This window comes from Danio aesculapii, chromosome 4 (genome assembly GCF_903798145.1).
Source record: "Danio aesculapii chromosome 4, fDanAes4.1, whole genome shotgun sequence".
NCBI classification, from domain to species: domain Eukaryota; kingdom Metazoa; phylum Chordata; class Actinopteri; order Cypriniformes; family Danionidae; genus Danio; species Danio aesculapii.
In genome coordinates this window covers 12,968,358-12,994,371 of record NC_079438.1, presented here as the reverse complement: position 1 = coordinate 12,994,371, position 26,014 = coordinate 12,968,358, and the positions used below count along the sequence as shown (strand labels likewise).

Sequence of the window (26,014 nt, the reverse complement as noted above, 5' to 3'; positions counted from 1 at the left end):
GTGCATCACACAGGAGAACGTTATTAGCATGTTTTGCAGCAAACAAAGCACGCCTTTCATTCTTACACATTGCCCAGCTTTTACTCCACAAAATGTCAGCTTGCCCTTTCATGAGCTGCATCCAGTCAACCCTTGCAATGACATTCAAACCGGGGGAGCTCATTACAGTGAATACTGGGTGACAGAAGATGAGAACTCCACCACTGCAGAGTAAAATTATCGACCTCCCTTTTTTTGGGTGAGGTTGTACCTTCTAACGCTTTATTCAACCTCAACGTCAGAAAGAGATGGGATCCATACTCGACTTTTTTTTTTCGCCCACACAAAGAACTCATTGGTCGAAAGCTTTCATTTTCTACACTTCTGTGAGAGGATGTCTACAAGCGTTGGTAATATAGTGGTGAGGATAGCTGGCTTCTAAGTATTTTCCCAGCAAATGTATTCCTTTTGGCTGCCGTAACATTACATGGCCAGGCGCCACTCTTGTTAAGATGTCCCATGACATGTGGGTAGATCAGTGCATTTTGAGATGGTTGGGATCCATATGCTGGACATGTTTTTCAGTGCCGAACCAAGACAAAGAGGGCCTTGGTTGAAAGCATTCTTTTTGAGCTCATCTGGCAAAAGACGTCTGCAAGCGTTGGTGGTATAGTGGTGAGCATAGCTGCCTTCCAAGCAGTTGACCTGGGTTCGATTCCCGGCCAACGCATTTCCTTTTGGCTGCTGTAAATATCACTTAGTCCGTTGCCACCCTTGTGAAAGGCAACAGCCAAAAAGTAAAAGACAAAGGAGGGCCTCCTCGTCGGGGAATCGAACCCCGGTCTTCCGCGTGACAGGCGGAGATACTGTCCACTATACTAACGAGGATCTGCGGAGTAAGAAAACCTGTTCTCCCCCCACACAGATCAGCAATGTAATCCAGTCTAACAGCATTGTCTGCAGTGCTGGCACTAAAGACCTTGGCTGACAGCAAGAGGAGGGTAGAAAACTGGGCTTGGACAGTTTTTCTTCATTAATAATCCTTGCTTCTTCCTCAGTCTTCGACTGGTCATCAGCAGTAACTTGAACAGTGCATCACACAGGAGAACGTTATTAGCATGTTTTGCAGCAAACAAAGCACGCCTTTCATTCTTACACATTGCCCAGCTTTTACTCCACAAAATGTCAGCTTGCCCTTTCATGAGCTGCATCCAGTCAACCCTTGCAATGACATTCAAACCGGGGGAGCTCATTACAGTGAATACTGGGTGACAGAAGATGAGAACTCCACCACTGCAGAGTAAAATTATCAACCTCCTTTTTTTTGGGTGAGGTTGTACCTTCTAACGCTTTATCCAACCTCAACGTCAGAAAGAGATGGGATCCATACTCGACTTTTTTTTTCGCCCACACAAAGAACTCATTGGTCGAAAGCTTTCATTTTCTACACTTCTGTGAGAGGATGTCTACAAGCGTTGGTAATATAGTGGTGAGCATAGCTGGCTTCTAAGTATTTTCCCAGCAAATGTATTCCTTTTGGCTGCCGTAACATTACATGGCCAGGCGCCACTCTTGTTAAGATGTCCCATGACATGTGGGTAGATCAGTGCATTTTGAGATGGTTGGGATCCATATGCTGGACATGTTTTTCAGTGCCGAACCAAGACAAAGAGGGCCTTGGTTGAAAGCATTCTTTTTGAGCTCATCTGGCAAAACACGTCTGCAAGCGTTGGTGGTGTAGTGGTGAGCATAGCTGCCTTCCAAGCAGTTGACCCGGGTTCGATTCCAGGCCAACGCATTTACTTTTGGCTGCTGTAAATATAAATTAGTCCGTTGCCACCCTTGTGAAAGGCAACAGCCAAAAGGTAAAAGACAAAGGAGGGCCTCCCCATCGGGGAATCGAACCCCGGTCTTCCGCGTGACGGGCGGAGATACTGTCCACTATACTAACGAGGATCTGCGGAGGAAGAAAACCCGTTCTCCCCCCACACAGATCAGCAATGTAATCCAGTCTAACAGCATTGTCTGCAGTGCTGGCACTAAAGACCTTGGCTGACAGCAAGAGGAGGGTAGAAAACTGGGCTTGGACAGTTTTTCTTCATTAATAATCCTTGCTTCTTCCTCAGTCTTCGACTGGTCATCAGCAGTAACTTGAACAGTGCATCACACAGGAGAACGTTATTAGCATGTTTTGCAGCAAACAAAGCACGCCTTTCATTCTTACACATTGCCCAGCTTTTACTCCACAAAATGTCAGCTTGCCCTTTCATGAGCTGCATCCAGTCAACCCTTGCAATGACATTCAAACCGGGGGAGCTCATTACAGTGAATACTGGGTGACAGAAGATGAGAACTCCACCACTGCAGAGTAAAATTATCAACCTCCTTTTTTTTGGGTGAGGTTGTACCTTCTAACGCTTTATCCAACCTCAACGTCAGTAAGAGATGGGATCCATACTCGACTTTTTTTTTCGCCCACACAAAGAACTCATTGGTCGAAAGCTTTCATTTTCTACACTTCTGTGAGAGGATGTCTACAAGCGTTGGTAATATAGTGGTGAGGATAGCTGGCTTCTAAGTATTTTCCCAGCAAATGTATTCCTTTTGGCTGCCGTAACATTACATGGCCAGGCGCCACTCTTGTTAAGATGTCCCATGACATGTGGGTAGATCAGTGCATTTTGAGATGGTTGGGATCCATATGCTGGACATGTTTTTCAGTGCCGAACCAAGACAAAGAGGGCCTTGGTTGAAAGCATTCTTTTTGAGCTCATCTGGCAAAACACGTCTGCAAGCGTTGGTGGTGTAGTGGTGAGCATAGCTGCCTTCCAAGCAGTTGACCCGGGTTCGATTCCAGGCCAACGCATTTACTTTTGGGTGCTGTAAATATAAATTAGTCCGCTGCCACCCTTGTGAAAGGCAACAGCCAAAAGGTAAAAGACAAAGGAGAGCCTCCCCGTCGGGGAATCGAACCCCGGTCTTCCGCGTGACAGGCGGAGACACTGTCCACTATACTAACGAGGATCTGCGGAGTAAGAAGACCCGTTCTCCCCCCCACACAGATCAGCAATGTAATCCAGTCTAACAGCATTGTCTGCAGTGCTGGCACTAAAGACCTTGGCTGACAGCAAGAGGATGGTAGAAAACTGGGCTTGGACAGTTTTTCTTCATTAATAATCCTTCCTTCTTCATCAGTTTTCGACTGGTCATCAGCAGTAACTTGAACAGTGCATCACACAGGAGAACGTTATTAGCATGTTTTGCAGCAAACAAAGCACGCCTTTCATTCTTAAACATTGCCCAGCTTTTACTCCACAAAATGTCAGCTTGCCCTTTCATGAGCTGCATCCAGTCAACCCTTGCAATGACATTCAAACCGGGGGAGCTCATTACAGTGAATACTGGGTGACAGAAGATGAGAACTCCACCACTGCAGAGTAAAATTATCGACCTCCATTTTTTTGGGTGAGGTTGTACCTTCTAACGCTTTATCCAACCTCAACGTCAGAAAGAGATGGGCTCCATACTCGACTTTTTTTTTCGCCCACACAAAGAACTCATTGGTCGAAAGCTTTCATTTTCTACACTTCTGTGAGAGGATGTCTACAAGCGTTGGTAATATAGTGGTGAGCATAGCTGGCTTCTAAGTATATTCCCAGCAAATGTATTCCTTTTAACTGCCCTAACATTACATGGCCAGGCGCCACTCTTGTGAAGATGTCCCATGACATGTGGGTAGATCAGTGCATTTTGAGATGGTTGGGATCCATATGCTGGACATGTTTTTCAGTGCCGAACCAAGACAAAGAGGGCCTTGGTTGAAAGCATTCTTTTTGAGCTCATCTGGCAAGAGACGTCTGCAAGCGTTGGTGGTATAGTGGTGAGCATAGCTGCCTTCCAAGCAGTTGACCCGGGTTCGATTCCCGGCTGACGCATTTCCTTTTGGCTGCTGTATATATCACTTAGTCCGTTGCCAACCTTGTGAAAGGCAACAGCCAAAAAGTAAAAGACAAAGGAGGACCTCCTCATCGGGGAATCGAACCCGGGTCTTCCGCGTGACAGGCGGAGACACTGTCCACTATACTAACGAGGATCTGCAGAGTAAGAAGACCCGTTCTCCCCCCCCCCACACAGATCAGCAATGTAATCCAGTCTAACAGCATTGTCTGCAGTGCTGGCACTAAAGACCTTGGCTGACAGCAAGAGGATGGTAGAAAACTGGGCTTGGACAGTTTTTCTTCATTAATAATCCTTGCTTCTTCCTCAGTCTTCGACTGGTCATCAGCAGTAACTTGAACAGTGCATCACACAGGAGAACGTTATTAGCATGTTTTGCAGCAAACAAAGCACGCCATTCATTCTTACACATTGCCCAGCTTTTACTCCACAAAATGTCAGCTTGCCCTTTCATGAGCTGCATCCAGTCAACCCTTGCAATGACATTCAAACCGGGGGAGCTCATTACAGTGAATACTGGGTGACAGAAGATGAGAACTCCACCACTGCAGAGTGCAATTATCGACCTCCCATTTTTTGGGTGAGGTTGTACCTTCTAACGCTTTATCCAACCTCAACGTCAGAAAGAGATGGGATCCATACTCGACTTTTTTTTTCGCCCACACAAAGAACTCATTGGTCGAAAGCTTTCATTTTCTACACTTCTGTGAGAGGATGTCTACAAGCGTTGGTAATATAGTGGTGAGCATAGCTGGCTTCTAAGTATATTCCCAGCAAATGTATTCCTTTTGGCTGCCGTAACATTACATGGCCAGGCGCCACTCTTGTGAAGATGTCCCATGACATGTGGGTAGATCAGTGCATTTTGAGATGGTTGGGATCCATATGCTGGACATGTTTTTCAGTGCCGAACCAAGACAAAGAGGGCCTTGGTTGAAAGCATTCTTTTTGAGCTCATCTGGCAAGAGACGTCTGCAAGCGTTGGTGGTATAGTGGTGAGCATAGCTGCCTTCCAAGCAGTTGACCCGGGTTCGATTCCCGGCCAACGCATTTCCTTTTGGCTGCTGTATATATCACTTAGTCCGTTGCCACCCTTGTGAAAGGCAACAGCCAAAAAGTAAAAGACAAAGGAGGACCTCCCCGTCGGGGAATCGAACCCCCGTCTTCCGCGTGACAGGCGGAGATACTGTCCACTATACTAACGAGGATCTGCGGAGTAAGAAGACCCGTTCTCCCCCCACACAGATCAGCAATGTAATCCAGTCTAACAGCATTGTCTGCAGTGCTGGCACTAAAGACCTTGGCTGACAGCAAGAGGAGGGTAGAAAACTGGGCTTGGCCAGTTTTTCTTCATTAATAATCCTTGCTTCTTCCTCAGTCTTCGACTGGTCATCAGCAGTAACTTGAACAGTGCATCACACAGGAGAACGTTATTAGCATGTTTTGCAGCAAACAAAGCACGCCATTCATTCTTACACATTGCCCAGCTTTTACTCCACAAAATGTCAGCTTGCCCTTTCATGAGCTGCATCCAGTCAACCCTTGCAATGACATACAAACCGGGGGAGCTCATTACAGTGAATACTGGGTGACAGAAGATGAGAACTCCACCACTGCAGAGTAAAATTATCGACCTCCCTTTTTTTGGGTGAGGTTGTACCTTCTAACGCTTTATCCAACCTCAACGTCAGAAAGAGATGGGATCCATACTCAACTTTTTTTACCCGACCTTGGCTGACAGCAAGAAGAGGGTAGAAAACTGGGCTTGGACAGTTTTTCTTCATTAATAAGCCTTGCTTCGTCATCTTTATTGGTGAGCATAGCTGGTTTCCAAGCAGAGGCCAGTTGCACGTAGGTGTAGCTCGCTAGCCAGTAGGAACAAGGGTAGGCGGGACAAGTAAAATACACAAAATTATTGGTTCGGATCCCGTTTCGGCCACAAATAATATAAAACGAATTTGTATTTGCTCTTCATCTAGACACACTTTAAGAACAATTAACATAAAATAAATTATAATTTTGCATAAAGATACAATAATTTTACAATCCTACAACAATTGTGCTTGTGTCATTATTTATTCATATAAATAAAAGAATGATAACAAGAATTTATCTATTCATTCATTTACTGTGTAGAATTTATGAATTTATGTGATCTAAATATAGATTTGGAATATAACATATAGGGTATATTTGATTCTGTTTGATACTGTTTTTTGCTTTGACAATATGCTGTTAAAAGCTCTATGTAGTTAAAGGCGCTACACACACAGCCCCGCTCCTTGGTATGGAGCGGCAAGTGCTGAAACACGCAACCAGTTTTATTTGTTGTCGATTTGCGTGTTTTTCCTTTTTTAAAGTGTCTTTTATTTTTTAAATCTCTCAAATTAGGCTATTTTAGGCTATTAGGAGATATTAGTTCAGTAATGTGCAGTAGGCTATTGACCAACACCCCCTGCATACAGTTTAGGCTACACACTGCAGGTCTACAGTTCTGATGTGTTATGAATTGTTTTAGATGACAGTGAGACATGCTATATTTAGTTTTTATTGTAAAATATACATTATACTCCAGTACAAAGTAAAATAATATTTATTAAAGGCCATTGGCAGCGTATAGCCGTTAAGCTTAAATAGTTGAAGTATGCTTTTATTAATAAAAGCACTGAGACTGCAGCTCTGCACAAGACGTTTGGCCAGCGGAGAAATTAAAATGGTCGTGCCCAACTGAGCCTGGTTTCTCTCAAGGTTTTTTTTCTTCACTTCCGCCTTTAGTGAAGTTTTTTTTTCCCTCTCCGCTGTCGCCACTGGCTTGCATGGTTCGGGATCTGTAGAGCTGCGCATCGTTGGATTTGCTCTTCAGTATTTGGACTCTCAGTAGTGATTATTAAACCACACTGCACTGAGCTAAGCTGAACTGAACTTGAACACTACAAACTGAACTACACTGTTCCTATTTACTATGACCTTTTATGTGAAGCTGCATTGACACAATCTACATTGTATAAGCGCTATACAAATAAAGGTGAATTGAATTGAATTAATATTAAAACAAACTACAAAATAGCCAACATTTGATTTTATTTCGTTTCCGTATATTTTTATCAAACAAAAAATGCAATTGTATTTTGGTCTTAATTTGATTAGAAATGTAATAGCCGTTTAGGCAACACTACTTCTACATAACATTGGCTCTGATTGCGTTTTTACAGATATCCTAGATAGACTTTTTGGCTGAAAAACATTACCTGTTCATTTCAGTGCTGTATTTTGACATTTCACAAGGGCTTCAGCTGGTACCGGCCTCAATTTCACGACTTGACGTTTATGTGGCGTCTACACATACAGAGCGAGATGAGATGAAACCTCAGATTCAATGTGTAGCTGCACAGTTTCTGCAAATGTTGACTATAGGCTCATCTAAATTTAAATATTGCCGAAATATTGCCAGACAATTGCCAATTGCCAGAGAGCTGCCTCAGTAATGAAAGACACAGTTGGTAGACACACACACGCACACACACAGGATACACTTATAGGCCTATTCATTATTGATTTATTTACATTAAACGCACAGTAATTAAATTTAAAAAAGAAAGGCATAACTTCAGAAAAAGTGCTCACTGCTGTTTCCGCGAATTCTGAGGTTGCATTGTTTCTCTGCCATTTGCTTGTCAGTGGTGCGGCATTGCTAGATTACTTTTGTATTAATCAGAGAATAAGATTAGGACTTAATTCATTCATTCATTTTCTATTCGGCTTAGTCCCTTTATTAATTCAGGGTCACCACAGCAGAATGAACCACCGACTTATCCAGCACGTTTTTATGCAGCTGATGCCCTTCCAGCCGCAACCCATCTCTGTGAAAAATCCATACACACTCATTCACTACGGACAATTTAGCCTACCCAATTCACCTGCACCGCATGTTTTTGGACTGTGGGGAAAACCGAGCACCCGGAGGGAACCCTTGTGAACGCAGGGAGAGCATGCAAACTCAGGCAAACTCACACAGAAACACCAACTGACCCAACCGAGGCTCAAACCAGCGACTTTCTTGCTGTGAGGCGACAGCACTACCTACTGCGCTTCTGCGTCACCCCAAGATTAGGCCTATATAGCCAATTTTAGTTATTTAGCGTAATGTATAGTTATTTAGTTCAATCAGTGTAATTTATAAATATATAAATTATTTTGTGCTTTTTGGATTTAGGCATAGGCCGAGAATAAAACTTAATATTACTTGTAAATACAAAAGATTATACGGTTTAGTTTAGTTTTTTGATGGTACTGTATTGCATGTTAAATGTTACAATTACAAACAGTTTTATTAAATAAGTGCACTACCACAAGATATTTTTGTAGGTGTAAAAATATAAAAAGCATCATTCTCATATTCTTGCCTTATTTATCTTTAATGTAAATACAAAATACTGTGCAATGTGTGGTTCACCTAAGAAAAAAAGGCGCACAAAGGCAAAAAGTTAGTCTAGAGCCCTGTATTGGATAGATTAAGTGACAGATTGTGTGTGCATTTTAAAACATTGACACTACTTTTACGATTGATTAAACTAGGGATGCTAACGATTATTCGATTGATTTATTGTCGGTAACCCTTTAAACCTGATAGACCTCATCGATGACCAATTAAGCATGGGCATTTAATAAGTTATGCTTTGCGCGTCCCTGAATTCACATATTACATATTCAAGTGTGTGCAGTTTACGTTACCTTATAGAGTCGTGCACTCTCTTGATTTTGCATATTCGGGACACATAAAACCCTGTTATGCACAGATCTTGTTTATGTCCGCTGGTGCTGCCGTTAATCCGCAGGTCAAGTAATCAAAACGTAGGCTACATGACGTTTAATTATGGGCAGGTTAATAAGACCAAACACTGGTTGTGCAAACTTTAACTACTTCCTCTAAAATATTAGTGTTTCAAGCTATATTATCTTTTTATAGACTGGCATAGGCCTAAATAGGCATCACGGTCAGACATTTAGAGTTTATATAAAACGAGTGCTTACCTCATTTCACTGAGATCATTATGAGGATCATATTGCATATTCGGTTAATTCTTAGGCAGCCTTGTAAATAAAGTATTTTATTATTGGATTGTTTATAAGGACTAAGCTATTAAATACTGTAATTCTCTGAATGGAAAATGCTTGGGTTGTTTGATAATATCTATCATATCATGCAAAACTTTATCTATCATGTATATGATCTGCCCCTCATCCTTCAATATTACAGATTGATTTATCAGATGATTTGTCATAAGAGAAATGTTAACAAAAGGATTTTCTTCATGGAGACCCATCTAAAAACAACCGACAATCAATAATTTATTTAGTATAAATACAAGTTTTAGTAACAATAACTTATACCGAAACATACCTTTGTACATGAAAGATCAGGTTCTCTGTAACCTTTAAGACAAGCTCTTCGCATCAGACACGACTCTCGCTTATGACGTCTGCTTCGCGGGCATTTCACGTAGTATGCGTCACCGTCGCATTTGTACACATGCTTTAAATTAATGCTTTTTGTCTACCAGATTCATATAATAAAGAGAACAATAAATTCATGTTATTAACCGGTTAACTGTAAACGTTTCTGTTCAGAATGATTAAAATGTATCTTTTTTTTCGTTTTTGTTCCTGAATAATGTCATTCGTTTCCGTTTTTCGTTTCCATTCCTTGAACCGGTTCGGAGCCCTGCTTAAAATATTGTAATTATTATACTTGTATAATATAGACCTATACGTTATTGGCAGCAATGTATTATCTAATTTAAATTTTGCATTTATATCTTATTTTATTTCAAATGTTTAATAAATGTTTATAATAATTTACTAATTAAATTTACTCTAATATTGCAGAAAACACATTATGTTTACCAATCACACTAACAATAACACTAACCTGCTTCTTTATAAAGGATAAAAATGCAATAAAAAGTGTACTTAAACGAAGAGGCACCAGTTCCAGCTGCCACAAAAAGGCAATGGACACAGAATAAAATAGGTTGCTCAGGTCAAAAAGACAGACAAGCAGGGATAACAGCAACAAACATGTTAAAAGAAAGAGCGATAGACTCTGTTGAACTCATAAAATGCACAGACATACATTTAACATGTGTCTACCTCACGAACAGGTCTTGCAGTTGTTGTTTTTTTTTTGCATCCAACCAAACAGATGAGAGTTGAATTAAAATAGATAGATGGATTGACATTTTAATAAATGAAAAAAAAGTATAGGAATAAAATGTAAAACACAAATGTATAATTTGAATGGTTTAGAGTATTGATTGATTTTTATAATTGCCTATAATCTATTTGTATACTATTATTTATTTATGTATTTATTTTTTGTTTGTTTGTTGTATTGTTTATCTGTTAGAACTCATATTGTATTGCTACCAACAGCACGTGACAGAATTTCTTTCTTTTATTTCAATTACAGCAAATAACTCCTGCAAGTCCTGCAGGAATTATAAAATCCTGCAGGATTTGTCACTTGCTTGGATCCATTGTAAAACCTGTAAGAAATTCCTGCACATATCGTCAATGTGTCCTCCAGGGTTTTATCATTCCTGCAGGACAGCAGCTATCCTGCAGGAAAAAAATAGATAATTCAGGGTTCCCGTAAAAAGCACTGCATGATTCTAAAATCTGTAGGAATTGCCTGCACATATTGTCATTTTGTCCTGCAGGATTTCATAATTCCTACAGGATACCAGCAAGTTCCTGCAGAAAAAATGAAAATTCTGCAGGATTCCTGAAGGCTATTTTTGGAAAAGCAGGACAATCAACAGCTGATCATTTACTGAAAGAAGATCTAAAACTTATGAGATCTTAAACGTATGATTAAATAGAGATTTATCTGAAAATGAAGGAAGAGCACTAATCACATGAGGCATTGATAATCACTGGCAAAAACAACTGAAACTCTTATAAATATTGAATATTTAATTAATGTTAAATCAATTACCAGTAAAAACAGGACAGAAGTCAGATTAATAATATTATAACTTAAGGACACATAAGACTCAATAATACATTCATTATGAGTAAAGTGAATACAGATAAATGTTATATGTTACATATAAAAAGAAATATACAGCACGATCTAATAAACTGAAACTGGGAAAAAAACAAGGAAAGAATAAACTTAATGAATGGATCCTCAAATTATGCAGAAATAAAAATACCTTAGGTATTTTAGGAGTCGATCACGCTCAGGCGGAGGCAGTGAAAGCAGTGCTTTTATTTTCAGGGAAATCCACTTGAGCTCCATGAAGGACTGATGTTACTCTCTCCAGTACAGCAGGTGGCAGTGTGCAGCTTTACTCTGCTCTGACTCAACACACAGCCAGAGGAAGAGGTGTGTGGCGTTTTCACTTACTTCTCCACATCCAGTGTTTATACTGCTTTTGGTAAAGTTGTTTCAATCCCCTAAGAACTGTGCCCCTGAGACACTTTAGATGAAATCAGAGAGCTCCCTCGTCTGTCATAGACAGCAACAGTTCAGACATGCTCAAAGTCCAGAAAAGGAACCAAAAACATTGTCAAAACAGTCCATGTGACTTTAGTGGTTCAATTGTAATCGAGTTCCAAGAACATTTTGTGTGCAAGAAAGTGTTAAAAAAAGCAGCCAAAGTAGGAACTGTTGAACCATATAGTGGCTGTTTTTGCTCCTGTATTCTCTTCATTTGCATTCAGCAGAAGAAACTCAAACAGGTTTGGAACAAGTAGAGGATGAGTAAATGACAGAATTGTAATTTTTATGTGAACTACCCCTTTAGTAAAGGTAAATTAAATATTACTACTGAAGATATTGCTAAAGAATGGCAGGAAACGTGGAACACAGATAATAAGAGATGACAATTCATATGAAAAAAAAGAATCCCTATATAAGCCTATGAAGTTGTAGAAATAGAAAAGAAGAGGTCATAATTATGAAGATGAGATTTGGACTCAGATATTAATTGGAAGTAATGTGTTGTAGACATGCAAGTCATCATGAACTGGATTAAAAACGTTTCTCAAAATTGTCTTAAAATGTTTAGATTAAAGGTTTGAGAGAGAGAGAGAGAGAGGAGAGAGAGAGAGCAGATATAGTGTAAAGTGAAAAACATGGGAGAAATGTATCAATAAGTCATGACTGCAACAGTAAGTGGCAAAAAAGCTAAACAAAAAAGACTTTTATTTTGGCGTGGTGTGTGACGTCATCAGGCGGCGCCGCTTCAGCGCTGAGATTCAACTGGAGAAAGGTTTGTGTTTTAAAACGCTTACAGATATAAACCGATTTAAATGTAAAGTTCTGAAGTTTTAGGTTTTTTATACGATGCTAAATTATGTTCCTGTTGTTGGAGCTAATATTTTAACCCTTTATACAACGTAGTACTATTTTATTCTCAGTAACCGAGGGCTATTGTTTGAATAAAGTAACAAAAAAGTGTGTAATAAGTGTTTTAATGAAACGTTATTTTGTTTCTGCTCATTGTTTTATTTATTTTAAACAGGATAAAGTGTCCAAACACAGAGAAAAACTCCTGCTGAAGCGACTGATCTCCACACTGTTATAAAGATGGCGTTTATTAAAGAGGAGAGTGAAGATGTGAAGATTGAAGAAACATTCACAGTCAAACAGGAAGATCTGCAGGAACAAACAGGTTAGTTTTCAAAGACCAACTCAGTCATTTGATCCTCATTCAGATATATTTTAATATTAAGAATACTAAATTAAATCCATCTTGCAGTCCTGAGTGTGCTGCCTAGTTCTCCTAAATGCACATAAGCACTGATTGAAAGACAGGAATGAGTTTCTTTCGTCACTTGTTCTCATGTCTTTTGTCATTCTTTCATGTATTATTAGTGTCCCATTTTCTCTACCTTCTTAACATTATTGCTTTTCTTGTTCTCCTACTGTTTGTAAAGCATCCTTAAGCACTGGTGCTATGTAAAATAAATAAAAACAATACATTTAAAAAAGTTTAACTGAGCTGACGATATTTGACCTACAGTATTCTCATAGAAGATGTCTGCTATTACAGTGATGGTGTTGGCTTAGTACTTTCCATTTGCATATGTCATGTTAATCACAATTCCAATTTCTTTATGGGTTTAAACATGTTTTTAGTAGTTGTTACTAGTTCTCACAGATAGTATCTGAGTTAGAATTACATCATTATTATAATAACTAATTACCAGGGATATTGTGTTTAAACAGGGTTTCTGTGGGGTCTTAAAATGTCTTCAATTCCAAAATCAAAATTTTTAGGCTTTTAAAAAGTCTTAAATTTACTGAAATATTGTGTTGTAGGTCTTAAATCTTTTTTAAACAAGTCTTCATTTTCCTTTGTTCATGTTTTGCTACCCAATCTGGCCAAAACCCATACAATCACCAACAATCCATCTTAATAAAACTTTCAACTTTTATTCAAAAAGGTCATTTTAACTCTATTTATCATAATGGTTTAATTCTTTTCCTTACAATAACATTTGTTTAAACGTGCTCCATGTATTTACTGCTAAGGCCATCGACCTGGACAGATTGTTGTGCATAGATTTAGTTTATTATAGTTTTTAAAACTTTTAAAGCATTTGTTTATTTTTTTTTTTTTTATTTAAATAAAGTTTATTTTGGAAAAAAAAGTGTGTGGATATAAGTAGAGCTTGCTATTTTTTTACACAATATTTAAAATCTTTTGCTAAGAAATATTTAAAATATTGTCTTTTTCATTATTCATTTATTATTGTATTATTAGCCCTTAGCCTTTTATGAGTCTAAAATTTCATTCATAATAGTTTATTGTTACATGTATCTGGATTTGACAGAAAAAGAAGATCATCCACATAAAGCAGGAGCTTTTGTTCTTGTCCCTCTCTGAAAATTCCTCGCAAGCCATCTGAGTTCTTTAATATGGTTGCAAGAGGTTTGATGGCAATGTCAAAGAGCAGAGGGGACAGAGGGCAGCCCTGTCTTGTTCCCCTAGAGAGTGAAAAGCATTTAGAAATTATGTTATTTGTTTGAATGGATACTTGGGGCCTAGAATATAAAATTTTAATCCAGGAACAGAATCCAGGGCTAAAACCAAAATTTTTAAGCGCTGTAAATAAATAGATATACTCTATTCTATCAAATGCTCTTGGGCATCTAAAGAAATTAGATTTTAATCTGGATTTAGGTGAATAAATAATATTAAATAAGTGACGAAGGTTGTAAGATAACTGTCTCCCAACAATAAAAACAGTTTGATCTGGGTGAATTATCTTTCTCATGACTGACTCCACTCTGATTGGCAGCACTTTAGCCAGGATCTTATAATCACAGCAGAGTAAGCTGATCGGCCGATAAGATTCACATTTAAGTTGATCCTTATCCTTTTTAAGAAGTACTGTTATAACAGCTGATGTCATGGGAGTGATTCCGAGACAAGAGTTTCAGCAAATACATTGCACAACAGGGGTGTTAGCTTGGCAGAAAACTTCTTCTAATGCCAACTGATCTGAATCACTGAAGGATGGTAATTCTAAATAATTAAAAAAGCTCTCAATACGTTCAATTTCGTTTACCTCAGAGCTGTAAAGAGTTTTATAGAAGTTTTTAAATTGATCATTAATTCCCTGTTGATCAGTAATAATACTGCCATCATCCTTACTAACTGCTGCTGTAAAACCAGCTGCTGAGGATTGTTTCAGTTGGTAACACAATAATCTGCCAGCTAGTAGACCATGTTCATAATGAATCTGGCGTGATCTTATGTGGAGATCCTCTGCATTTTCACTAGTCAAGGAGTCATATTTCATTTGCAGAAGAAGTCTTTTCTTATGGAGCTCTTCGGAAGGTGATGTTGAGTGTAGCTGATCAATTGTATTGATTTTGTTCATAATCTCTGTAAGCCGTTTTGACATTCTTTTATTTGCACTAGCTTGATATGAAATAATCTGTCATCTTATATATACTTTCAAAGTATCCTATAGGATGCTATAACTTATCTCTTGGGATTCGTTTGTCTCAAGGAAGAAATCAATTTGAGCATCAATAAATTTTCCAAAACGGTCGTCTGCCAAGAGTCTTGAGTTAAACTGCCACGTTGGGGGATTACATAGCCTGGAAAACATAGCTTTAGTGAGACTGGACAATGGTCTGAAATAACAATACTACCATACTCTACTTCTGACATTAAGGGAAGTAACTGCTTGTCCGGGAAAATATGGTTAATCTTGGAATAGGTTTGATGCACAGGTGAATAAAAGGAAAATTGCTTGGAGTATGGATATTTAAATCTCCAGGGGTCACTTACACCGTATGTCTGAAGTAAGGAGTTGATACATTGTGCTGGCTGACTTAATGTATTACTCGAAGAGCTAGAGCGGTCCAAAATTGGGTGCAAAACACAATTTAAATCGCCTCCTAAAATTAAATTGGTGTGTCGATTGAAAAGAAATCAATGAAAAATTGTACATTTTCCCAATTAGGAGCATACACATTGGCCAGGACCACAGACATGTTAAAAAGTTTACCTGGGATTATTACGTATCTGCCATTTTTATCCAATACATGACTCCATAACAAACTGTACATTCTTATGTATGAGTACAGCAATGCCCATACTTTTGCTATTGAAGTTAGAATGATATATTTGGGTATAACATACTCTATTAAGTTTAGAATAGTCCCTTTTCAACAGATGTTGTGATGTATTCTGATGTACACCACTAGGTGGTGCCCTGTTCTTGTGTATACTGTGAAGCACTATGTACATGGAGTGTAGAACAAGAGAAACTCGGCTAACTAACAACCTTGTCTGCTGTCTTTAATGAATATTCTATCCTCTTATCTGAATAAGCCTAAATAGCTTTAAGAGTCTACAGAATATAATACAGATATGTCTCCTGTAAATATACAATATCAGATTTTAACTTATTAATATATGCAAACACCTTGTTTCGCTGGGTGATTTAGCCCCCGCATGTTATAACTGGTAAAATTTGTCTTTACTCCACCCATTTTTATGGAGGGCTGTCGAAAACATTTATCAGAAGCATCTGAAAGATATCTGTGGGTTTTGTTTGTATGGGGGTGTGTACAAACAAGAAAAGGAAAAGGAAAAAAGGGAAAGGAAAAAAAAGAGAGGTAAAAAAAGAAAAAAAGGGGGGATCGCACATACACTTATAAACTAGAAACAACACAATATTGAAACCTTGTGTGTAAACTTGCAGACACTTCCAGCTACTTCCACTCTTAACTAGCTGACCATGTGGGACCTCACGTATAAAACAAAACCATTTGAATAGCTCTTGATGTTTCACTACAAAGCTACCCCATTATTGACAAAATATACTTCAGAACTAGAAATAACAACAACAAACATGTGCTATAGTGGTAATTTAAAATTCAACCAGAGAGAGACATTAACATTTGTATTGTCCTTGACAGCCCAGTGTACTGCTGTGATTGCCTTCATTTCAGTGGCTTTCTTCAAAATATCTTCTTTTTCGGAAAAGTAGTGGGATTTAATCACGAAGGCGCGTGGCGGTTCCTTGTCGTTCACTGGTCTGCTGCATAGAGTACGATGTGCCCAGTCCAGTAGTAGAGTCCTCTCGAGGTTCAGGGTATCTTTCAGGATGCCAGCTACAAATTCCGTCACGCGTCTGCCGTGCTCCCGTCCTTCTTTAACTCCTGTAATGTGGAGATTTGAGCGGAAAGACCTCTCTTCAAGATATTCGCTTCGGTCTCAGCAGAGCCAGCTCCTTTTTCACTATACTAAACTCTTTTTCCAGGGTAGTAAGAGAGTCGGAGTATCCACCCAACACAGACTCCAGAGCAGTCACTCTTTTGCTGCTTCCACTCTGGCGTTGATGTGCTCCACAGCATTACGTAACTCTGTTTGAAGCTGGTCAATATGATTGCAAAGTTCATTTGACTGCGCAACAGACTTTTCCTCAATTTTAGCAATCAAATCGCCCTTTAGTGCATCAATACCTTTAAGGACCGCACTGTTATCACTCGCCGGAGCCGTCTCTTTCTTAGATACAGCTTGCTCTTCAGGGTTAGCATTAGCATGGAGACTAGTAGCGGATTTCGCCTACCTACAGTTGCTTCGGCCTTTATTCATTCTGATTTAAGTTGAATTATGCTCAGAACAGCTAGACTGCGATACTTAAAGCTTATTTTCCAGTATAGGTAGGTTTAAGGTAAAATATTTAGGATAAGAGCAATATTAAACAAAATTTTACGTTTCACGTGAGGACCTCAACAGTTTGCGTCTTTGCATGGCGCCGCTCCAACTGGAAGTCCAAAACAAACAATATAATAATAATCACAATGAAACACGTTTGCTTCGTACCCACGGAGCAGAGGGGACAAGGGACATGAGAGGGGAATGACGAATGTGGAGGTGTGAATGTGACGGTTGAGGGCATCGACGAACCCAGCCGGTGAGTCGGCTGCTGACCAATATGCTAGCAAGATAAATCGGTAAGTTGATTTTGTTCAGGACAGTACATTGCACTAAAGTCTTTGGTGACGCACTCGTTCACAGACGTCACGAGCACTTCAGTTACAAGACAGCGGTCTTTGCCCTGTTGCTTCGATACGTACTTTTGCTTTTTGTTTCTTACAGTCTCGTTAAGTTTACACTGCTCGTCTCGACCCGGATTCTCTACTCGTTTTCCCGCACTGCAACAGTTCAGTCAACTTTTCTTTCTTCTGCACACCACATAATGCCCTCTTCAACTCTCCTCCTCTTCCTTTATACTCTCACCAATTTCCTTTTTGCCATCCCATGGGTGAAGACCAATTAAACAATGTTGACTGTCGTGCTTTAGACGACCAATCACTTCTGAAGATATGAAAAACGGGCCAATGAAATGCCAATTGAATTGGCGGAGCTTAGCTCCACAGCTGAAACTGATGAGCCAATAAGGGCTATATCAGTCGGCTGCTGGAGCCAGCTCATCAGAATTTGCCTGCTGAAGAGCCGATTGCTCAGCTCCCAGCTGGAGACTCAGGTGCTGTGGCAGTGGAGACACATGTCTCCATTCTCTATTCGGGGAACGTGGGTTACGTACGAAACCAGGACGTTCCCCTTCATAAGGGAACTTCTACGTGTGTCTGTATAAACAGACTTTGGGAGACTGTATGGAAAGCGCCACAGCAGCTAAGCCCGTCACGCTCCTGATGTGTAGTTTGCCAAGCCAAAGCGTGAGCGCACTGACATCACCAAGAGCGCAACCTTCCAACGTCCCCTAGGCCCAACAAATTTCAATTGCATGGGAATAAAAGTTTAAATCGGGGGTCGTAAGTGTGCTTTTACCTAGCTAATATAGACCAGGGATTTTAAAAAATACGATAGTATGTTGGGAAAGCGTGCCAGTCTCCGAAGGGGGAGGACGCAGCGGAGACCACCTACTACCCTAGAAGGGGAGACCTGATGGTAAAGAGGCATATGGACTAGCCCTAATGAGGGGGAGTGCTACATATGATAAGCTGGTTAGCGGTTTAGGGAAGACACGGGACTGCCTAATAAGGGGGAACACCGTGGTAATAATGCATATGGCATCACCAAATGGGGATGCACATAGCTGGCACCGATCCTCAATATGCGTGTAGACCAAAAGGGCATACCAACCGCACACTGAGCCATGCACTCGACTCCTCCAGTGAGTCGATGCTGGGGGCCTCGGAGGAATTCTCTAGGGTTCGCCTGGGAACGGGAACTTTAGTAGTAGAGAAGGAAAAGCGCACGCATCTCCGTGTTAGGGAGCCTGGCGCAGCAAGCGTTGGTGACACCGAGCTTAACCCCCACCCCCCACCCTGCCTGCCTCCTCCGCATCAGTATCTCTAAATGGGGTGGTAGGAACCTTGGGCACATAGCCAGGTTGGGGTCTTAGGACAACGTGAGAGTAACCCAGCCCGAATTCAAGGCACGATGCGATCAGCAGAGCTGTCTTTAATGACAGAATTTTAAGTGATACCGAATCGAGTGGCTCGAACGGATCTCTCTGCAGACCTGCCAGGACTATAGAGAAATCCCAAGAGGGCATGAGAGGGGGGCGGGATGGATTTAATCGGCGCGCGCCTAATCGGATGACTAGATCATGCTTCCGGAGTGTGTTGCCATCCACCGCGTCATGATGAGCGGAGATTGCAGCCCCGTAAACCTTCAGTGTGGAGGGCGACAGCCGACGCTCCAGCTTATCCTCAAGGAAGGATAACACAATGCTAATCTGGCAAGTTTGGGGGTCTTCTCGGTGAGAAGCACACCACTCAGAGAATAGACTCCACTTCAGGGCGTAGGCAGGCCTTTTAGAGGGTGCTCTAGCCTAAGTGATGGTTTTAAGTACCGCGGGCGGTAAGTCACCTAAGTCCTCCGCACTCCATCTATGGACCACATGTGGAGGTTCCAGAGATCTGGGCGTGGGTGCCAGATGGTGCCCCATCCCTGAGAGAGGAGGTCCACCCTTAGGGGAATGCGCCAAGGAGGGGCCGCCGCTAGGAGTGTGAGTTCCGAAGCCCAGATCCGGTTGGGCCAGAGGGGTGCAACAAACAAGACCTACTCCTCGTCCTCCCTGACTTTGCACAAAGTTTGTGTGATTTGACTCACTGGGGGAAACGCATATTTGCGGGTGCCCGATGGTCAGCTGTGAGCCAGTGCATCCGTGCCGAGGGGGGCCTCGGTCAGGGAATAAAACAGCTGGCAATATGCGTTCTCGGTGGAAGCAAACAGATCGATCGGGCTTCCCCGAAGCGCGCCAATATCAGCTGGACCGAATCGGGGTGGAGTGTCCACTCTCCTCGGGACACTAGCTGCCGTTAGAGCACATCAGCTGCACGGTTGAGCTCGCCCGGAATGTGAATGGCACGCAGGGATTTCAGTCGCGTGTGACTCCAAAGGAGCAGACGTCGAGCGAGCTGAGACATGCGGCGAGAGCGTATACCCCCCATACGGTTGACATAAGCCACCGTTGTCATGCTGTCCGTCCTGACCAGCACGTGTTTCTGCTCCAGCACCTGAAAAAAGGGGCAGAGTGCCAGATACACTGCCAACAGCTCCAGGCAGTTGATATGCCAATGCAGGTGGGGTCCAGACCACGAACCTGCGCCTGCATGCTCGTTGCACAGGGCCCCCCAGCCCGTGCTGGAGGCATCTGTCGTTACAACAACATGCCTGGATACTAGCCCTAGAGGCACTCCGGCCCGTGGAAAAGCCAGATCCGTCCAGGGGCTGAGGGTGCAGAGACACAGCAGAGTGATGTGCACCCGGCGCGTACCCGCACGCCATGCCCATGTGGGCACTCAATCGCAAAGCCAACGCTGAAGTGGCCTCATATGAATGAAACCGAGCGGCGTGACCACGGATGCCATCTGCCCCTGGAGCCTCTGAAAACATTTCAGTGGAAACACTATCTTCCTGTTTAGCTCATTCAGACAGGAAAGCATTAGCCTGGCACGCTCCTTGGAGAGACGCGAAACCATGGTGATTGAATCCAGCTCCAGCCCGAAATAAGAAATCCTCTGCACAGGGCAAAGTTTGCTCTTCTCTCGGTTGACCTGAAACCCCAACTGGTCGAGGTGCCAAAGCACTTTGTCTCTGTGCATAATCAACTGATCGCGAGAGGAGGCTAAAATGAGCCAGTCGTCGAGATAGTTGAGTATGTGGATACCCGCATAGCACCCTCCGCGACAGAGAGAGCCCAAATGGGAGGACTTTGTACTGCCACGCTCGTCCTTCGAACGCAAACTGGAGAAAGGGGCGGTGGCATGGAAGAATAGAGAAGTGAATATACGTGTCCTTCAGGTCTATGGCTGCAAACCAATCCTGTGGACGGACGCTCTGAAGCAAGCGTTTCTGCGTGAGCATTCTGAAAAGCATTTTGTGTAAATGACAGTTCAGTCTGCGCAGATCTATAATTAGTCTTAACCCCCCGCTCTTTTTGGGCATGATGAAATACAGGCTGTAAAACCCGGACTCCATCTCGGCTGGAGGGACCTGCTCAATTGCTAACCAGGCCGGCAGAGTGCCAACTGAGGCGCAGCTCAGGATGGGAGCGCTCATCCCGGATAGCGATGCGTCCAGCGGAAGAGCTGAAAATAATTCTCTTACCTTCTTCCCTGGATCCCGCGGTGAGGCCTGAGTGAGAGAAAGGAGTCCGTTCTGCTGCACTCTGAGGGCCTAAGGCAAAGGATCCTGGTGCTTGAGCTGGAAGGCAGAGCGTCTTAGACTGGCAGTGCTCGGGTTTGCGCATCCGGAGAGAGGGTAAACTGCTCTTTTATTGAAAATTTGGTTGCCGCCAGCCCGGAAGTCGGCAGCGATGAGTTTAAAGTCCTTGTTATGGACTGATGTGATGATCCTCGGCCCCCCCACCGAGGAAAGAGTAGGTCCCCTTTTTTCCAGATGGCCCGTCTCAGGGACACTTTGCGGTCCGCCACAGTGGAAGGGGCAGCTGGAGGAGCAGTTTTCCGAGCCCACTGATAGATGACCTCACCGATCGCCTTGGACTGCTCTTTCACCACAGAGAAAGCCTGGGATATGGGAGCGTTAAGAAAGCAAGCTTTGTCAACGTCTCAGATCAGCCAAGCTCAGCCAGAGGTGGCGCTCCTGGACCACTAATGTGGCCATCGTCTTCCCCAGGGCACGAGCAGCTGATTCGGTGGTCATGAGAGCATAATCAGTTGTCGTGCAAAGCTCATGCAGCAAGCCCGGGGGAGAACCGCCCTCCTGCATCTGGGCCAGCTTCTCGGCTTGGTAGCGTTGATAGGTGGCCATAACGTGCAGAGCGGAGGCGGCCTGGTCCACAGCAGTGTAGGCTCTGGCCGTGAGAGACTCAGATAACCTGCACGCTTTGGAAGGGAGTTTGGGTGGACCTCTCCAAGTGGAGTGGCTTTGTGGACCAAGATTGACCACGTTAGCATGCTCCTGGGGAATCACCTCATAACCCCTGGCCGCTCCATCATCGAGGGAGGTGAGAGCGGGAGCGCACGAGGACCGGGCAGAAAAAGGTGCCCTCCATGCCTGCGTGAGCTCTCTGTGTACCTCCGGGAAGAAGGTGACGGGGGGTCTAAGCCTTCTTCTTCACCCCCACGTAACACCCATCTAAGTGGTCCGGCCGCGGTTCTGGGGGACAAGCCATCTCCAGTCCCACGGCCGAAGCAGCTTGGGATAACACGGCTAACATGTCCAATTCCAGATCCGAAACCTCACTGACAACCCGGAGGGTGGCAGGGGGTCCGGATCTTCATCAGAGCATGTCAACCCGCCCTCCGATGCAGCGATGGACATCACGTGCCTGGTGTCATCTAATGAAAGCATGACCAACCAGGAGGATGGACCAGCGCTCGCACTTGAAGCAGAAACAGAGCGCACTGACGAGTAGCGAGGGGTCCGCTGACCCATAGGCGAAGTATTAGCCCCCACTGTAACCCTTAGGCCTGCCCGAGTGCTAACTGCTTGGCAGGGAGCAGCAGAGGTGACTTGCCCTAATAAAAGAGCTCGCCACGACCTCGGTTGCGCAACAGTCAAGCTATCACAATGCGGGCAAGAACTGTCCGCGAGCACCGCATCAACATGTTGGACACCCAAGCATGTGACGCAATACTCGTGCCTGTCATCAGGGGCAAGGAAACCACCGCATCAAGTAACGCACGGTTGAAACGACATCTTTAAAAAGACGCGCTGCACGACCGTGTGCTCTCTTAGGGAATTCTGATCTTTCAGAAGAAAACTGCTCTTTCAGGTCACCAGCGAAACGACAAGGGGATCAGAAACCCAGCTCGACTGCCGCTAGAACGTCTCCCCCTGCACTGGTGAAGGTAATGCTTTCTTCAATGTTGGAAGTCAGTTCAGCAGAAGGGTTCTTCAATCTCAGATCGGGTCTGAAGAAACAATTCTGATGAGCTGGCTCCAGCAGCCGACTGATATAGCCCTAATTGGCTCATCAGTTTCAGCTCCGCCAATTCAATTAGCATTTCATTGGCCCGTTTTCATATCTTCAAAACAAAGTCTGTTTATACTGACACATAGCTGTCATGGCTTTGCAATCAAAAAAATGTTGTTATAGTAGATGCCAATGGATAAAAAACAGCCACTAATATAACGAAAAGGGAGTAGATTTGCCCAGAGTGTATTGAGGTTTTGTTTATTTTTTTATTTTAAAGCGTTTTCCCAGAATATGTCAAAATAAGATGTCCCCAAATATCAGTCCGTTTGCTGAAACACTGAGAAAGTTTTGAATCCAGAATGGATGAAATTGACCCAACAGCACACAAGGTGAAAGGTGCACATTCCAGCCTTTATCCAGATACTGTACAGGTATGTCTCATGTCTGTGAGGCAAATATTCAGCTGTTTGCTCAGCTGTTACCCCAGAACTGATGCATTTACCAGTCAGGCACAGAATAAACAAGTATTACCTGTCTGCTTTACAAATTTTAGGAAAACATTTTGTTGTAATTATGAACATTTACGAATAAAAATAGGCCATTTACAGCTTTCAAATCTGTGTCTTATCAATATGACCAAAATAACTTTTATAATCAATTATGTAAGAAACGCTGAAAACTGGACTGACACAGTTTCAATTTACTATAACTTCTGTTAAAGGGCTTTTGACACAATTTACGTTGTAAAAGCACTAGATAAATAAAGATGAACTGAATCTGTATAAATGTGTACATGTTAATGGACCGAACAAAATATGATCGAATTTATTTTACATTTAATGTGCATCAAAATTACAGTGTGTGTAGCCAATGTTTCCAGTGTCTTTTCACTTTTCAGCTTTTAATGAGAAATTTTAAGACTTAATGTAAATAACGTTTTATTTATTTATTTCAGACCTAATTGAAGAGAATGAGGGGAGTAAAGAGGAGGAACATCATGTCAAAATTGAGGAAAAAACTCATTTACAGACTGATGGTATTTCAAAAAGGAGAGATGAGAATCGTTTCACTTGCACCCAGTGTGGAAAAAGTTTTGGAAGAAAAGGCTATCTTAAGATTCACATGATGATCCACACTGGAGAGAGACCATTCACATGCACTCAGTGTGGGAAGAGTTTCAGCTACTCATCAGACCTTAATCAACACATGAAGACCCACACTGGAGAGAAACCATTTACATGCACTCAGTGTGGGAAGAGTTTCAGACGCTCATCACACCTAAATGAACACACAATGATCCACACTGGAGAGAAACCATTCACATGCACTCAGTGTGGGAAAAGTTTCATCTGCTTATCATCCCTTAATAAACACATGGTGAGCCACACAGGAGAGAAACCATTCACTTGCACTCAGTGTGGGAAGAGTTTCAGCCAATCATCATCTCTTAATCAACACATGAAGATCCACACTGGAGAGAAACCATTCACATGCACTCAGTGTGGGAAGAGTTTCAGCCACTCATCATCTCTTAATAAACACATGAAGACCCACACTGGAGAGAAACCATTCACATGCACTCAGTGTGGGAAAAGTTTCAGCCAATCATCACACCTTAATCAACACATAATGATCCACACCGGAGACAAACCATTCACATGCACTCAGTGTGGGAAGAGTTTCATCCGCTCATCATCCCTTAATCTACACATGAGTATTCACACTGGAGAGAAACCATTCACATGCACTCAGTGTAGGAAGAGTTTCAGCAACTCATCAGACCTTAATAAACACATGAAGACCCACACTGGAGAGAAACCATTTACATGCACTCTGTGTGGGAAGAGTTTCAGACGCTCATCACACCTAAATGAACACACAATGATCCACACCGGAGAGAAACCATTCACATGCACTCAGTGTGGGAAAAGTTTCATCTGCTCATCATCCCTTAATAAACACATGGTGAGCCACACAAGAGAGAAACCATTCACTTGCACTCAATGTTGGAAGAGTTTCAGCCAATTATCATCTCTTAATAAACACATGAGGATCCACACTGGAGAGAAACCATTCACATGCACTCAGTGTGGGAAGAGTTTCAGCCAATCTTCACACCTTAATAAACACATGATGAGCCACACCATTCAGAGATTTACTTGCACTTAAGCCGCGGCCACACTAGAATTTTCTTCCCATAGACTTCCATTCATACGCACGCGAATGTGTCAGACCGGAAATGCAAGTTTGTGCGTTAAGTTTCGCAGTTCACTGCATTGCAAAGTTCAAGCTTGGTGAACTCTGACCTGCGAAATCACTTTACTTGACTGTGTGAGACTAATCTGTGAGACTAAGATCAAAACATGACCTCTTTGGACAGAAATTTAAAATATGGACCAATCGCTCACTTTTTTCTAATCATCTTGTTTAATCCTGCCCTTTTTCGCAGCACCGTTCAACAGAATTTCGCCTGCTCAAACTCTAGTATGACTGCAGCTTCGGTGTGGGATGAGTTTCAGCAACTCCTCAGACCTTAATAAACACATGAAGACCCACACTGGAGAGAAACCATTCACATGCACTCAGTGTGGGAAAAGTTTCAACCGATTAGCAAGCCTTAATGAACACATGAAGATCCACGCTGGTGTGAAAGAGTATATGTGCTTTGAGTGTGCGAAGACTTTTATTACAGCTCCAAAATTGAAACTGCACCAGACGATTCACACTGAAGAGACAGTACAAGTGTTCACACTGTGACAGGAGGTTTAATCAGTTAACACATCTGAAAACACAAAAGAGGATTCACACTGAAGAGAAACTGTACAGATCTGATCAGTGTCTACAGAGTTTTGCTCATTCGGCGCAGTTTAAGAAACACATGAACAAAAAAAGTTGCACACGACATGAATGCAGCAAAACATTTTCTCATGTGCACAGGATGTTTCATGTCTGAATAATGTTTGAAAAGGCTGAGTGACTGTATACTGTTTTCCAACACTCCTACAACTGCAGTAGGTGGGGTTGTAAATGTGTTGTGCTCCTCACGTTTACCGTAAACACAATGATGGCGACTGAGAGAAGAACAGTTTTATAAACATCTGGCAAACAGCACCTCTGCGGCTTAAAATCTCTTTGCAAGTGATTGTACAGGTGCGGATACATCTGTACTCCACTGTCCAGTGGA

General features: G+C 42.3%; 1 protein-coding gene and 8 non-coding genes across 10 annotated transcripts; 6 read left to right on the top strand and 3 right to left on the bottom strand.

Moving 5' to 3' along the window:
• The first annotated feature begins 637 nt into the window (after positions 1-637).
• Positions 638-709, top strand: trnag-ucc (transfer RNA glycine (anticodon UCC)). The gene has a single exon. It is a non-coding gene; the product is annotated as a tRNA-Gly (tRNA).
• Positions 710-795: 86 nt separating this feature from the next.
• Positions 796-867, bottom strand: trnad-guc (transfer RNA aspartic acid (anticodon GUC)). Its single transcript has one exon. It is a non-coding gene; the product is annotated as a tRNA-Asp (tRNA).
• An 838-nt stretch (positions 868-1,705) lies between these two features.
• On the top strand, positions 1,706-1,777 carry trnag-ucc (transfer RNA glycine (anticodon UCC)). Its single transcript has one exon. It is a non-coding gene; the product is annotated as a tRNA-Gly (tRNA).
• Positions 1,778-1,863: 86 nt separating this feature from the next.
• On the bottom strand, positions 1,864-1,935 carry trnad-guc (transfer RNA aspartic acid (anticodon GUC)). Its single transcript has one exon. It is a non-coding gene; the product is annotated as a tRNA-Asp (tRNA).
• An 838-nt stretch (positions 1,936-2,773) lies between these two features.
• On the top strand, positions 2,774-2,845 carry trnag-ucc (transfer RNA glycine (anticodon UCC)). The gene has a single exon. It is a non-coding gene; the product is annotated as a tRNA-Gly (tRNA).
• Positions 2,846-2,931: 86 nt separating this feature from the next.
• trnad-guc (transfer RNA aspartic acid (anticodon GUC)) lies at positions 2,932-3,003 on the bottom strand. Its single transcript has one exon. It is a non-coding gene; the product is annotated as a tRNA-Asp (tRNA).
• An 839-nt stretch (positions 3,004-3,842) lies between these two features.
• Positions 3,843-3,914, top strand: trnag-ucc (transfer RNA glycine (anticodon UCC)). Its single transcript has one exon. It is a non-coding gene; the product is annotated as a tRNA-Gly (tRNA).
• A 1,000-nt stretch (positions 3,915-4,914) lies between these two features.
• Positions 4,915-4,986, top strand: trnag-ucc (transfer RNA glycine (anticodon UCC)). The gene has a single exon. It is a non-coding gene; the product is annotated as a tRNA-Gly (tRNA).
• A 6,268-nt stretch (positions 4,987-11,254) lies between these two features.
• On the top strand, positions 11,255-25,996 carry LOC130222102 (gastrula zinc finger protein XlCGF57.1-like). Of its 2 annotated transcripts, none has more exons than XM_056454733.1 (3): positions 11,255-11,326; positions 12,468-12,617; positions 23,786-25,996. In XM_056454733.1, exons 2-3 carry the CDS (start codon positions 12,533-12,535, stop codon positions 24,997-24,999), a joined length of 1,299 nt encoding a protein of 432 aa, XP_056310708.1. In that variant the 5' UTR covers positions 11,255-11,326; positions 12,468-12,532; the 3' UTR covers positions 25,000-25,996. The 2 variants fall into 2 exon arrangements, with proteins under 2 accessions (XP_056310708.1, XP_056310709.1); XM_056454734.1 differs by lacking the exon at positions 11,255-11,326 and adding an exon at positions 12,163-12,215.
• The last annotated feature ends 18 nt before the right edge of the window (positions 25,997-26,014 follow it).